Source organism: Poecilia reticulata, chromosome 4 (assembly GCF_904066995.2).
Source record: "Poecilia reticulata chromosome 4, P_reticulata-male-v2, whole genome shotgun sequence".
In the NCBI taxonomy this organism is placed as follows: domain Eukaryota; kingdom Metazoa; phylum Chordata; class Actinopteri; order Cyprinodontiformes; family Poeciliidae; genus Poecilia; species Poecilia reticulata.
In genome coordinates, this window is record NC_088833.1 from 21,283,413 (window position 1) to 21,298,160 (window position 14,748).

The 14,748-nt window shown below is 38.9% G+C and overlaps 2 protein-coding genes across 5 annotated transcripts in view; both read left to right on the forward strand.

Annotated features, from left to right (window-relative positions):
* Positions 1-2,446, forward strand: part of ell (elongation factor RNA polymerase II) — a 38,998-nt gene extending 36,552 nt beyond the window's left edge. The window contains exon 12 of the mRNA XM_008407112.3: positions 35-2,446. Within this exon, the coding sequence (XP_008405334.1) occupies positions 35-139 (105 nt within the window). The 3' untranslated portion in view covers positions 140-2,446. The remainder of the gene's footprint in view (positions 1-34) is intronic.
* A 5,772-nt stretch (positions 2,447-8,218) lies between these two features.
* dot1l (DOT1-like histone H3K79 methyltransferase) overlaps positions 8,219-14,748 on the forward strand; it is a 30,882-nt gene continuing 24,352 nt past the window's right edge. Inside the window, exon 1 of one of the 4 annotated variants that reach the window (XM_008407114.3) lies at positions 8,219-8,620. In XM_008407114.3, the coding sequence (XP_008405336.2) occupies positions 8,540-8,620 (81 nt within the window). In that variant the 5' untranslated portion in view covers positions 8,219-8,539. The remainder of the gene's footprint in view (positions 8,621-14,748) is intronic. The other 3 variants (XM_008407113.3, XM_008407115.3, XM_008407116.3) reach the window with 3 other exon arrangements.

A 14,748-nucleotide genomic window follows, 5' to 3' on the forward strand; every position in this document is an offset into this window, starting at 1 on the left:
ATCAGGCTGTGACTCTGTGCTTCTGTCTTCACAGACTAATCCAAATTATAGCCAAGAGAAGAACCGCTGTGAACATCTACACAACAAACTGGCTCATATAAAGAAACTTATTGCGGAGTACGATCATCAGCAACTTTAAACGTAGTCACTAGAGACCGTTTCCCTGTTATGCCTGGAAACCGGGCAGATAAAGGGAAAACTCTGGATTCCTCTTCCACTAAAAAGAAACGTCACGAAAGGACAAATCCCATGTGCTGGGGCGAGGCAGGACACATGATCTCTTTTTCCTTAACCTTTCCCTATTGTTTTTTTTTTCTGAAGGATGTGGGCCAGGTCTGAGCGTAGATAAAAGTGGATCCGTAAATATTGCTCTTCTGCAGCCTTCCCTGCCTTTAATGCGCAACAGAGTCTTGAGAGTTCGTTGTGAAATATTCCTACTTTCACGGGAGATTTTCCAAATAATTTTTCCTGCTTTTGAAACTGGATGAATTTGAACTCTGAGCTGAAAACTGTAGATTGTACACCAAAATTTGTTTTTGAACATTTAAAAAAGTAAAAAGAAATGGTGACTAGATCATGAGTTTTCTTCACATAATTGTATTGCTCGCAAAGCTGAATCTTGTTAGTTTCCTATTTATTTTTCGTCATTTTACTTTGTTGGTGGGGGTGAAATTATTTTACACTCCTTTAAAAAGAAACAAAATCAAATCAGTGCTTAAAAAAATGCTGTCTCTTTTTTTGTGTCCTCAGATTATGATTGTCTGCCAGTATTTTACTATTCAGAAGCTGCCTTTCCCTTCTAATTGTCAGTGTTGGCAATAGTATTCTTTCTCTATGTAGAGATGCAGAAATTAGTATTTGAATCAAAAAAAAACAAATGCACAGAGTCGGACACTGGTTTTTGTGTTTGGCTTTTCTAAAAATTGTGGAGATGTCTTAACAGAGGGGGGAAGAAGTTCTCAGTCACCCTTGGAATGTAGATTTATTTTCTCGGAAGCAGTCTCTTCCCCGTCATGTCGTTCTGCGGTGCTCCTTACAGCAGTGTTTCCTACCAGGCCACCCGTTGGCTCCTATTTGGTACTCTTTCAGGCTTTTGTAGCAACATACGACTTAAAGTTGTTTGAAAGAAGTTATTTTTCAGATCAGATCTCATATCTTTTAAACACATATGATCATCGATTGTGTTTAAATGTTTACTGCATCTAAAAAGAGAGATATTCTTTCTTTTTTTTCGTCTTTTGTTTGACCCCCTTTGTAGTCCCATTAAGATGACTGTTAAGACGAAGCCATCGTTGTCCATCGTCCCGATCCTTCACGTCGAAGGAGTGCCGAGTGTTTTTTGTTTTTTCTTTTTGCCTTTTCAGAACGTGATGTCAACAATGATTGGTTCCTGAAAAAGTCTCGCCCGAATCCGCTGACGTCCTCGGAGAAGCCTTTTCGAGAAGCGAGTCGACTTCAGCCGCTGAATTCATTTCTTGTATTGATCTTTTTATGTGAATATTACAAATCGGCACTTTCTCTCTCCTGATCTTGCTGTTACTTGGGTGGGAGGGGTTGTCCTAAAGACACTTATTTTCTGTCTCTCAGAATGCATGCTAAATGAATGTTACAATGAGCAGTCTTTTATCTTTACTTGGTTTAAAAAAAAAAAGAAAAACTGCCCAAGAACATCAAAATCCAAGCAAAGGCATCGTCCGGCTGAATTGGCGCGTAATCGGTTGGCCGTGGCTCAGACCAGCATGTTAAACCAAAGCGCCTATCAAACGAAATGGCACAAAGCGCTTTCACCAAATGTTGGCAAAGAAGGATCTTACAGTATTTTTTTTTACTTCCCGTTTCATTTCTTCACTCTGTATAATTTATAACTCTGCACAACATGTCAAGAGGAAGTCAGAAAATGCTCACTTTGATTTTTTTTTTTTTTTTTTTCTTCTGTTAACACTACATCAACTCTTATCAGAACGGTGTTGGATCGTGTGCCGCTGGATCCGGATTTTGGATCGGAGACATGAGCAGTCGACACTTCACTTTAACCCAGAACCACAGCTGTTTAGCAAGGAATGCCTTTGTCCTCATTGTTGCTGTGTTTGGTTTGTAGCGCATCTCTGTTACGGCTCCAGATCCATTGCAGATGAGTTGATGGATGCGAGATGTTTTGAGCCAGTGGAGAGCAAACTTGTCAGTGAAGACATGCCAGCACAGTGCCACTGTTATGAGCTGATTGTGCCAAAATGACCTGTTGTATAGTTCTGTTTTTTGATCATACACATGCTGCTGTGAAAGCAAGGAGGGCTTTGAAGATTAGTCATGAAATATCACAGCTAAAATCCAAAGTATGCTTCTTCTACTTTTTTTTTTTTCCTTTTGAGAACCATAAGGGACTGGGACTTAAAGTGATTTTTGTTTCAATAAAACTCTTTAACACCCTCATGTGGGAAAATCAGAACTTGTTGTGGTATTTATTTTCACAGTTAGACATTTCATTTAATTTCACACAATTAAAGGCCCCCTAATTCTTTATGGCTTTTGAAAACTAAATGTATAATGCCTTGCAAAATGAATTAATTCCCCTTGAACTTTTTCTCATCTTGTCATTTTTCAACCACAAATTAAAATGTAATTTGGGATTTTCTCTGATGCACAAAACATAACGGAAGGGGAAAAGTATAAATTTTTTCATTAAAAAAAATTCTGTCAGAATGAAAGGAAATCTGTGATGATCTGTTTTCATGTCTTGCCACAATTGTAACGCATGAATATGCTTTCGATTTAAGCTAGTGCTGCATAAACATTTTTTTTTTCCCTCAGGCCAAAATTTTCTTTTAACCTTTGTTAGAAACATACATATTTTGTGATTTTCTTTTTTTCCCCGCTCAGAAATAATTACAACCAATATTTTAGTCAAAGTAGGATAGAATAATTTGTCTTCGGCTAACAGAAAGGTGTTCAGTTTTGTTTGCTAGATTGTCATCATCAGAAACAAAACCCATACTGTTTTCAGCAGAGGCTAACAAATGGCTGGGTCCCATGTCTGTGTTGTACCAAGCATTTTCCTTTTAAGGTGTAAATTTCTCTTTAAAAACATTGTCCTTTAAACATTATAGCGTCCGTCTGCATCAGCTTCATTTGCAGGAGGAACAACGTTTACCGTTCTTGAACTGTGTTTGGAGAGCCACAGTTTATTTAGGGGTACCAGAATGATGAGGATTTGCATATAAATGCAGGGCTCACTTCCAGAAACATTATTAGAACCATAAATGTCCTGTCATTCCAAAATCAAGTTCTACTTTGTGTAGGTATATTACTTAAACACTCAATTAATACCTTGACGTTTCTGGCTGCAACAAAATAAGTAAACATGCGTTGTCTGCAGAGGAGGTACAACATTTTTTTAATGATTTATTTTACTTGAGATTATGGTTTTTAGATGTCCTTTTTTTTAACTCCAAAAAAATGTTTTTCAAGCTCTGCTTTCAAAACTGACTTACCGGTTAAAAATCACTGAGGAAAATGTTGTTGCCACTCATTTCCTGTAGATGGCAGCAGTTTCACATTGTAGCCTCTGTCACATCAGTTTTGTTCCTGCGAGTGTTGGATTACACACGAAACTTAAAAATACCTCCAGTCTCCTTCACTGCTGTATCCTGAGTGCAGTGGTAAGATGTAACAAATTATTGACCCCAGGACAAAAAGACTTTTGTTTACGTCTCTGGACTACATGGATGCGTATCTGAGTATCATTTTCTCACAGCTCATAAATGTTTTTTGTGTTTTTTTTTTGTTTTTTTTTTTTTTAACAAAACATCGCGTCTTTTGCTGTTGGAAGCAAAAGATGCTATGCAAAGGACAAGCCTCGCTGTAATCCGACACAGATCCCAGAAATCTTCACTTCAACTTGTGCTCCACTTGGCTGTGCCGTGCCTGAGCCCTGCTACTATGGCTCCCGTCCCAAAGTTGGCCTCCGAGCAGCTCGGGGAGCCGAAGGGGGCCCGGTCAGCGAGTTCACCGTGGCAGGCTGCCATTTCTTTCTCCCCAACATACAGTGCCATGTATACTGACATGTTTACACACACACACATCAGAGCTGCCCTCCCCTTCCGTGTTTCCAAGATTTTTCTTTTTTTTTAGTTGTCAAACAGAATTTATTTTTGTCTGGATTTCTGTGCTGGTTTCTGTTTGTGCAACTGAATTTATCAGCAAATCATTTAAAGTAAACTGTACATTAGACTTTGGGTTCCTTTGCTGGAGTTTAAAGGAAAGCAAACATCGATTTCGACACAGCAAATAAGTAATGATAAAAAAAAAAGAACATTTTCCTCTCATGTACAGCTTGTGTCAAGCAAGGACATTTCTATCTATTCACATATTTTTAAAGCATTAGTAAAAGTCTATACATATACATGTGACTGCAGTTAGAAGGGTAAAGCCCTGGGACGTCGTCGTGAAATTTCTCAACTCTTACACAGGGGCCAGGCTAAATAGTTCTTTACAAAAGGTCCTAATACAGCATGACAAATTGATTTTTTTCTTACTTTTTTTTCTCATAAAAGAGCCAGTAGCAGTGCTTCTCTCAGCATTTCAACACAAAGCAATGCATTGCATCATTGAGACCCCAAACTGCCAGGTTTGACTGCTGGTAATTTTACTGGGATTGTATCACAATCTGCTTCAGTGATTTGTAGCCAAGCTTTGAGTGTGTGGAAGAGCTAAACCTTTGTGCCCACTCTGTATTCTCCTTACATTGTGTTCCCCTCCTCCCCCCACCTAGATATTACCTTTCTATTAATCTTGACCGTTTGACGTGAGGCTTACACTGTTGTGAGCCCCCGTTTGTCTGTGTGGATTACATTTCAGTGTATTTTTTATGTTCATGAAGTCACGTTCACATCTGATTTGAACTTATTTGCAACTCAAAAGTGAAACAATATTAGATTGATGATGCTAGTGTTTTGAAATGTTTGAGTAAATCATATCTTTCATAGATACTGCCCGTGTTTATATGATGAACTACAATCTGAGTTCACAATCCCAGCTGCACATGACTGAACCCACTAAACAATACTGACTCTGTTCTAGTTTAGCAAAATAAATTAGTCAGCTTCTTTAAAAAATAAATAAAATTCTCCCTAATGTTTGTAATCCTTATTTATACGCTTTCCATCAAATCTATGGCCTTTTGCTGCAAAATCTGCGATCGTGCATGAAAAGACAAGATTTTGGTGAGCAGCAGATTATTAAAATGAAACCCACCTCACTGTGGACGTTTTACAGCTGTGCAGGTAACCTCTAGTGAATGAATATAGCATCCAAATTGTGTGCTGTTGTGCGGCACTGAGCACAGTTTATTCAATCGCACTAAATTGCTTCACAAATGCGTGACTCATCAATTTCGTGCAGATGCTGGAAGTGTTCATTATCAATAGCAGCTGCGCAAAGTTGTTAATGCTGTTGATTTTGATCAGCCTACAAAACTGCCCGTGAGAAGAGCTGCGCCTAATTTACTCTACTGGTCCAGTTGACGATTGGAAAAACACATTGCGGTGTTTTGCAGTTGCGTCAAGTAGAAAAACAGATTGCTACTGACCTAATTTGAATTTTAACTTCTTTTTTTTTGTGTGTGTGTGTGTCTAATTTATTTGGTAAAGTATACGATTTTGTAGCAGATATCTGTTGTAACGGTAAACTATTGCAACACTGAAAATTGTCAGAGCTGATGTCAGTATTTGTTTTGCAGAGTTTAACTTTTTTTTGTGCGATAGTTCCCTGTTGTGACCTTTGATCAAGCACATTGATCCCTTCTTCTTGTGTTTGCATTTTCCAAAGGTCGTCTATGTACCCTCTACTGAGCTCAATAAGGTTAAAGTGCTGGCTTTATTGAATTTCTTCATGAATGTTTCTTCATTATGAAAAGTATCAAATAAAATAAGGGTGAGAGATCGCCTCTGTATTTTTATTTTTTTTTTTAAACTGACTTTTCTCCCAGTAACCTTCTCACAACCCGATTACACTTCACACAGACTGATAACGTCTGTAGTATTTCTACATGTTTTATAGGAATGTTTCAGCTTCGGGTTGCTAAATATTTCTTTCTCTGGAACTTCCATTTGTCTTTTATACGTACCTTAATCGCTCTGTGCTTCCCTTGTCCTGGTTAGCTTCTTCTGCTAATCGGGACAGAAGGAGCTAACCAGGTCGTCTGAGATCTCTGCCTGTTGCAGCAACTGAGTGTAGAATGTGATCAAAAATGCCGAAGTCAGACCAAAACAGATTGTTTACAGTTTAAAGGCCACTCTTGCCACTCCAAGCTGTCAAAAAGAAGCAACGGAGAGCCTGTGCCAAGGTGCATTGAGGCTGCTCTGAGAGAAATGCATCAGTAACACTGTACATTAGTTTGTTGTGTATGGGACGGTATATTCACAGACCAGTAAGGACAAAAACATGTTTCCTTGATGACTCTGGCCTCTTTCATCAGGATAAAGTGCCCTGTTGTATATATATATTTGTTTGCTTTGGGTCACCAATAATTGTTTGAAATGCACACCATGCTGAGTTGGCCTCCAAATTTTCCAAATCTCAATCCAATGGAGCATCTGTGATGTTCTGGATGAACAAGTCCAATCCATGGAGGGCCAGTCTTGCAACTTGCAGAACGTGATAGACTTGTGGCTAACAACGTCTTGGTGCCAAATACCACAGCAAAGCGCACCTTCACGAGTCAAGCGGAGGCCACACCTAAACAGATCAGAGCTGTTTCGGTAGCAAAGCCGGCATCAGCACATTACTTGGCAGGTGGTCATAATATTTGACCTATTTGTTGTAGTTTGACATTCCCCTTAGAATGTAAAACAAATAAAAATTTACAAGAAGGAAGTAAATGGTTTGTCTAACAAGAAGTTGACCAGTGATGGGTTCTGTATTACAAGCTGGTCAGAGTGCAGTGAGAAAATTTAAAGATGCAGCCTATACAAGTTATTCTTAACAATAAATTGAGCCTATTTTGACAACAAAAGCAAAGTCTAACTTTCAGATTTTTTGGCTGCATGCTTAGTGTTCCCTTTAGACAAACAACCATTCGGCCAGATACACTAAGATTTGAAGAATACGATTTTTTCAGCATGGTCTCTCTCTCTCTCACAATACATTATCTATAGAGGGAATGCGTTCAATAAAATGATGCTTAATTAAATGTGTGTGTTTTTTTAATATTAATAATGTATTTTAAGTTAAATGGCAAAGTCTGCAGCAACTGGAAGGCAGTTGATGAGCAAACAACATTACCTGAGAATATTGTCAACTGAGTAAAGCATGTATGGTGCCATCTGCATACTGTAAACTGTCATTCCGTTGTGTTGGAATGACAGTATATTTCTTCTCTGTTATTTATAAAATGAAAAATTTAAGGGGAGCAAAGATTAGGCCTTGGGGTGGGGGGCTGCTTTTAAATTTTTTAATATGCACCTGGAGAAGGACAGTGTGATCTGTCTGAAAAGTAGCTTCTAAACCAGGTTAATGGGCCCTTTGCTCACACCAACATGACTGAACAACAATGTGTGCTTTAGAAAATGAAAAGCATTGAACAGATCAACAAACAGGCAGCACATACTTCGTACTTACCATCGGATTTATGATCAGTTGCACTATGGATGTGTTGTACCGGTATAACAAAGATTGATTTGATGTATAAACTCATACATATTGATCTTTAGATTGTATTGGTACATTGTCATTATATAAGTAAACTAGATTCATTTCTTTTTTATTTGTTTACAAAGCATATTCACTGTATGCTTTGTAAACAAAGCATCATTTTGATGATCATCAAACATCAAAATGTTTGATGATTTTGTAGGTTGTTTTGTATTTAATAAAATATTTTTTTCCAATTTTTTTGGCTGACACATTTACCTCTAATATATCTTATTATTATTATTTATGGCTTTATATAAAAATATATTTAATGGGTAGGATAATAAGTAAAGAAACTTTCACTCGATGAAATTTGCAGCTGGTTTCAAGTTTGTTGTTGTATGTTTTTAATTATCAGATTTTATTACTTTAAGTGAATGGAAATTACACATTGTGAAATATTTCAGTTTCACGCAAATAAACTATTCGGGTATTTATCTGGAAAATAGTTGTGATGTCACGTCTCTCACGCAGTTCGGAAACAGTTGTATGGCGCTCGTGCTCGTTGCTTTTTGGCCCACGCGCAGTCGTCACAGTCCTCCTCTCGTGCCAGTGGCCTCCTGCCATATTTATTCATGCCGGGCAAGATGGCGGCGAAACGGACGAGATGTTCCTGCCAGTGAGCACATAATAGGCGTTTTATTAATAATATTAAAACGAGCGGGATTCTTGTACACACCTGACTGCATCGCGTGTGTATTTTTCCCGTAGCGAGTGTGGAGGTCGTTTTCATTTTTCAAGTTTTCGCCGTTTTTTCCCTCTTACAAAATGTTCCCGTTGTGAGTCGCTCGCTTATCGAGCAGCTGGCTAACAGAGCAGTCAGGAGCTAGTTAGCTCTCTATCAGAGTGGAGAATGGGAGAAAAGCTGGAGCTAAAGCTCAAATCGCCGGTTGGAGCGGAACCCGCTGGTTATCCCTGGCCGTTACCAGTATACGTAAGTGATACCCTTCAGCACCAAGTTGGGACAAATTTATGTTTAGTCTCTTGATGTTGTCTTTGTTAGCTATGTTAGCCCTGGGCTAACCCTGGGTAACAGAAGAAGATGTAGCTCGTCCGGGGACTTGGGACACACTGATCTGACAGTTGCAGATTGTTTTTCTCCCGTTTGCCGTTAGATTTTTGAAAATAAAACATTTCACACTCTATGCTGTATTAGATGTAATTGTAGTTTAGGTTTAGTAACGAGGTTATTTGGGTGTAGTAACCGGTGACATTCAGTTGTCAGATAGAAATATTGTCTAAAATGATCGAACCAGGGTGTTATTCCCGTTCGAGATCATTTAACTCTCATCTGGTTTTCCTATTCTGATTATGTGTTTTTACTCGTAGCATGATCGGACACAAGTATTTCTAACATTAGTCTCTTTTTCATGTTTGATTTGTAAAACCAGCATAGATCTCGTTGTACTTCATGCATAGAAAATTTGAATTTTAGCCCCTGACTTCTGGTTTTGGTCAAAACAACTTCCTGCCTAGTCAGCAAAACACCAAATGAATGAATGTTGTTTTAACGAGTGTATGTGTACAGCGTCTCTGATATCGATCTTTATTTATGTCATTGCTGTTGTCATATTCTTTTTGTGCCATTTAGTAACATCGCTATGACTAAGAACTACTCATTTATTTTATATTTAAAACTGGGTGAACAGTTGATGTCTTATCTAGCTCTTCTCATGCAGCGCTCGTTATGCTAGAGAAAAGCAAGTCTTTCATCTCAGCTGGGCTTCCATGTAGGTGTCTGCATATCAGGAGCTGGTTGCAGCTCACTCTTTCAACAGAAGCGGAAAAGAAGCTGGCAACAGTCGTGTTTTTAGTGGCTCAAGTTCAGATTTATAGTAAGTATGATGAGACAGCCAGCGCTGAGTTTCTCTGAATGCCTGGATAGGGTCTCTTTGTAGTTTATCTCTCTCCACCCACATCCTAGTCTATCTAGTCAATCAAGTTGTTTCAGTTTCAACAGTCGGTCCATTTATTTCGTGATCAATATACATATATATATATATTTTATTTTTTACTGAGTCATTAGCGTTTGCTGCCTCCACTTTCAGTCAACTTGCACAGTCCCTTGTTTTAAGGATGAACTCAAAATCCAGGAATGTCAGGAATGTAACGTCTTTTCCGATCTGCGTGATAGCTGTTTACATGGAGACTAGTTGCCATGGATTAAATTAGAAACAGCTGATTTTATTTTTTTTTTGTTATGGGATTCTTGAACATGGAGTTGATTCATACAGCGATCGCCTCCTGTTTTTAGAGGAAAGCACTCCCTCGCTCTCTCTCTCTCTGCACCCTCCTTCACTTCTCCATATGGTCAGGTCTGTGCTATCTTATTAGAAAGAAAAGGCTTGTTCCAATATTTGTTCTGTAGTGTTTGTTCCAATCATACTTACTTGTTAGGTTTTCTTTTGTTAAAGTTATTGCTGTTAACTAAAGAGCCTCTTTAGTAAAAATATGTTCCACACCCACTTAATTTAAGATTAGTTATCTCACTCTCTCACAGACAACAAACACATTGCTGACTGGCTTTTAATGCGCTTGCTCCGATTGTTGGAGAACAAGGCGCATGGTTAGGACCAAGTCCAGATCTGTTTGTCCAGTTTAACCCTTGCTTTTGTGTTCGCTCCCATCTCCACACCATGTGTGGATTTGTAAACGCTTCCATGTGAAGTCCACCTCCTCCGAAGTGTTGCAGCTCCTGTTTCCATCTGGTTTTGGGTGGAGGCAGTAGGAGGCCTCAAACGACATCTAAAAGAGACACTGGTGTCTCAGTGCTGTTAAACACACGCTACATTGTTCGTTGGCCACTCACCTTCACTGAAATATTTATGCAGCTTTCTTTTTTTTCTTTTTTTTTTGACATACTTTTAATTCTATATTCAAAGTGTGAAACTAACCGCTCGAGGTCAAGTTGACTTCCTCGTCATTGTAAGCGCGTCGCTCATCTCTGAAGAGGTGTGAGAAGAGCTCTTTAGCTTAGTTTGTGCAAATTCACGCTACTGTTTGGTTGTTTTGAGTCAGAGTAGTAGTCGGGTGTAAGCCCGCTTCAGTCATTTGTTCTTGTGGGCCGCATGAGTTACAGAGGGAAACAGTGTGCGGCATGAAGCCCCTGCGCCCACCGTGCGTCACTGATTTGACAGGAGATTGACTGAAGAGTTTGCTCTGTGTTGCGTGCACAGGCGGAGTTGAACATGCATCAGTCAGCGCCACAGCTGGGAGGGAGAGGGGAGGGTCTTCTGGTCTTTTTGTCTCTGGCTTGTCAGACAGTGTTTATTTTTAGCAGCAGCCCGCTGCTGGTGTTGCTGTGTGCCGTCTTCGTTTTAGCAGGTGACCTCCCCCTACTGCTTCTCTTTCTGCTGCACACAGTCATTTCCATGCCTTTGCATACCACTTACAGCTTCTGAACTCGAGGGTTTATATCTACTATACAAATGACATTTTTTTTTCAAGAAAGCCTTTAGTTCATGCTGCTTTTTAGCCGCCTGGCTTGATGCCGTAAGTGTAAATGTTACATGCGGTACGATGCATATAGTACATCTGGTGTGTAGATGTCGTTAGTAGCTGTATAAAAGTTTGTGTGTGCATGCAGGTTTTATGTTTGGCGGACGTTTTGCGTAGTAGAGGCGGGCAGTATTGAGCGGGAAGCTGGGAACTCCGAGCTGTTAGCGCTTAGCTGTAGCTGCTGTGCCAGGCCTCAAAACTGTCCCGTTTCCCATCCTCTCTGTGGCTCTCCGGTCCCAACAGTTTGTAGTTTTTATGAACGTTGCGTCTTTTTTCTTTAACCTTTTCTTTTATTCTTATTTCGTCCTCTCTGTCGTTTCTTGCTCTCCTTGGCAATGTTCTGGAACAGGAGACAGAAAGTGGGTCAGTGGGTCAGCACGAGCGACGGGCTCAGCCTGACTGCACTCTGGATGAAACCTGAGCTCTGTTCCTCCTACAGAAAAGCTCAGACGCTGCTAGTATTTCTAACTTTAGATTTTGCTAGGTGGAACAAAAAAAGAGTGCACTTTTCTTTTTGCCTCTTTTGGAACTATTTTCTTTGAAGTGCATCTAAAAATTAGGTTGAAAGCTGGAGAGCTTTGAGAGCATAGACTCAAAGGGGCATCCACCCACTCAACTGTGCTATGGGTCAATCCTTTTTAAGAGAGAGAAGTACGCACACAGTGTTAGAAGAAGACACCAATTTTTGATTAAAGTTGCACTTTTAAGTTTAAGAGAGGCAACATGTCTTGCATAGAAAGTTGGATGAAGCAAAAAAGATGGATTGGAGATCAGAAACATGACTGAAACTGTGCCTGTCAAAGCCATACTTGATTTTGATAAAAGTTTAGAGTTGTGGATGAGTGATGCTGCTGTAAAATTTTAAGTTTATATCTTCAAATATTCATAGTACTGATGACAGGCGACAAAAAAAAAAAAGTCTGAAAAAGTCTTTTTGTAAATGGATCTAACGCTGTAGACTGTAGAGTCTGACGAGCACAAACACTGCTCTAAAAATAAGATGAAGGGCATCCTTTCACTGTAAAACCTGTACAGCAGATGCTGTCTGGTGCTTCCTTTCACTCTTCATCACATGAGATAGACTCTGTTGCAAAGACTAGAGTCTTTTACCTGGAGTCCACGGTCTATAGGTCACAGATCTAATGTGTGTCTGAACTCTCTTATTTTTGTGACTTAACTCAAAGTCTCAAACTTGGGTCGTCATCTCTCCTATGAGTTAGCTGCCTCATTGCACCACCAAAGTAGCACAGTTGCGATGGTAAGCAACACTTTGCAAAGATTCAAATAAATCATATTTTGAATAAAAATGTATCACTTATTTGTGCTTGAATGGAACTCATTTGTTAACCATAGTCGTCATCAGTTTGAGTTGATTACTTGGTTTTGTAACTCTGGATCGAAATAAACAGCAAATTAAGCTGTTTTCTGCTGAAATGAATTGTTTTGAATTGCAATTTGAATATTATCTCTGCTTGTTAAAGCACAACTGACCGAAACGGTGCACAGATTGTGTCTGACAAATCTAAACTTAATTGTTTGTTTATTAAACCGAAACAGTGGAATTTGGTTTTTAATCAGCGGCTATCAAAAAATCTAGAACACTTTGTACAGTTGGTATCTTTTATTTGTCGTCTTCCAGGTGTAGAAATGTTTTTGATCAACAATTTTTACAAAAAGTTTTTAATCTCGGTAACCGGCTCTTTCACTTACCTAAAAGTACCACAAAGAAATAGACACATTAATTTGGACAGTTCTTGTACAAATAAGGTTTGCATTTGCCTCAATTAATTTATTCTGCATCCATTCCTTGGTTATGAAGAGATGCACTCTCAGTGTATGCATTTAATTTTTTCCATTGCTTGCTTATACATATATGAATCGTTTAAAACCAAAACCTGTGGAATAATGTACTCATGGTATTTTGACTCTTTAAATTTTTTATGTTTCACTGTCCAGTTATGTTTCACTTCATAATAAAGCTTGTTTGAGTAATTCAAGTCTTTTTAGTAATTAACACATTTCCATGTGTTTCAGGGTAATCTTGTACAGAAAAAAACATAAAGAAAATCAGATCAGATTTAGTGTAAACGCACACTAAGAACTGTAAGTAGCTGCCAATACACTTGCAATTATTAGACAAAGAAAAGCATTGCACACTCAATATCATGAACTACAAAATAGGTTATGAATTTTAAAATGAGTTGCAACATGTGACTGTGGAGACTAGCTAAGACTGTTTTCAGCTTTTAGAGCTCATGATAAGGAACAGCTCACTTTTGTGTTTTATTCCATGTTCTTTGCAATCTGTTGATTTCTAACCAGTCCGTTTCCATTTGCTATTTACTTGTGCCGTGAAAGAGAGTTGTTTTTTTTCTCTCTCTGTAGTATTTCTAAGTAGCTGTCTGCATGTCAGAAGCTGGAGCAATTCGCTCATTCAGTAGAAACTGAAAGCAAAGCTGGGAACAGTTTTGTGGTGTTTTTTAGTGGTGTAAGTGCACATTTATAGTAACTATGGTGAGACGCTCTGTGTTGACTGAAAGCGCTGAACTTCTCCGAATGCTTGAGTGGGGTCTCTTTGTAGTTCCTATCTCTCCGCCCACACTGTAGTCTACCTCGTCAATCTAGTTCTTTCAGTTTCCTCAGTCAGTCCGTTTATTTCGTTATCATAATATGCACCAAATGAGTTTTCTTGGGTTACTGAGTCACTCACATTTTCCGCCTCCACGTTAACTGCATGCACGCTCTCGTGTCTCGCGGAGCCGAGAATGTCAGGAATTTTCTATATATATATATATATATATATATTTTTTTTTTTTATCTGTTTATTTTCATGACTTGTTGTCATGAGTTGAATTAGAAGCAGCTGATTCATGTGGAGTTCTGAAGCCATACGGTGCTCTCCTCCTGTTTTCAAAGGGAAACACTTCCTCTTTTCTCTCTCTCCCTCCTCACTTGTCCATATGGTCAGGACTGCAGGGAGGAAGATGTGCAACTGCTCCCGCTCTGCTGTATTCCTAGAACAAAATGGCTTGTTGCACCAATATCTGTATTAAAGTGTTTGTTCCAATCAAATTTCCTGGTGAGGTTTTCGTCTTGATTTTGTTGCAGCTAACTACAGAACCGTCTCTTTAAAAACATGTTCCACCCACAGTAGTTGAGATTCGTTATCTCACCCACAGAGCATGAACACATTGCTGACTGTGTTTTGATATGCATGCTGCTTGCTCTGACTGTTGGAGAATAAGAGGTGGTGTTAGAACCAAGCCCATGTAAAAATGTCTTACTGAAATGATTGATCTGGTTCATCTGGTTTCATCCTGTTTTTTCCTCCTATACATTCACATCTGTGTGTCTGTCCCTTACAGTTGGCTTCTGGCCCATCTGGTTTTGGGCGGGGACCTAAAAGGCCTCATGCAACATCTAAAGAAAACACTGCTGTCCCAGTAACTGATATAAATATTAAAATTCTGTATTTAAACTAGAGATTCAAACAAATGCAATTAATTGTCAAATTTTGGCTAATTAGATCAAAATTATTTCAGTTAGAGTAATAACTTCCGTTTA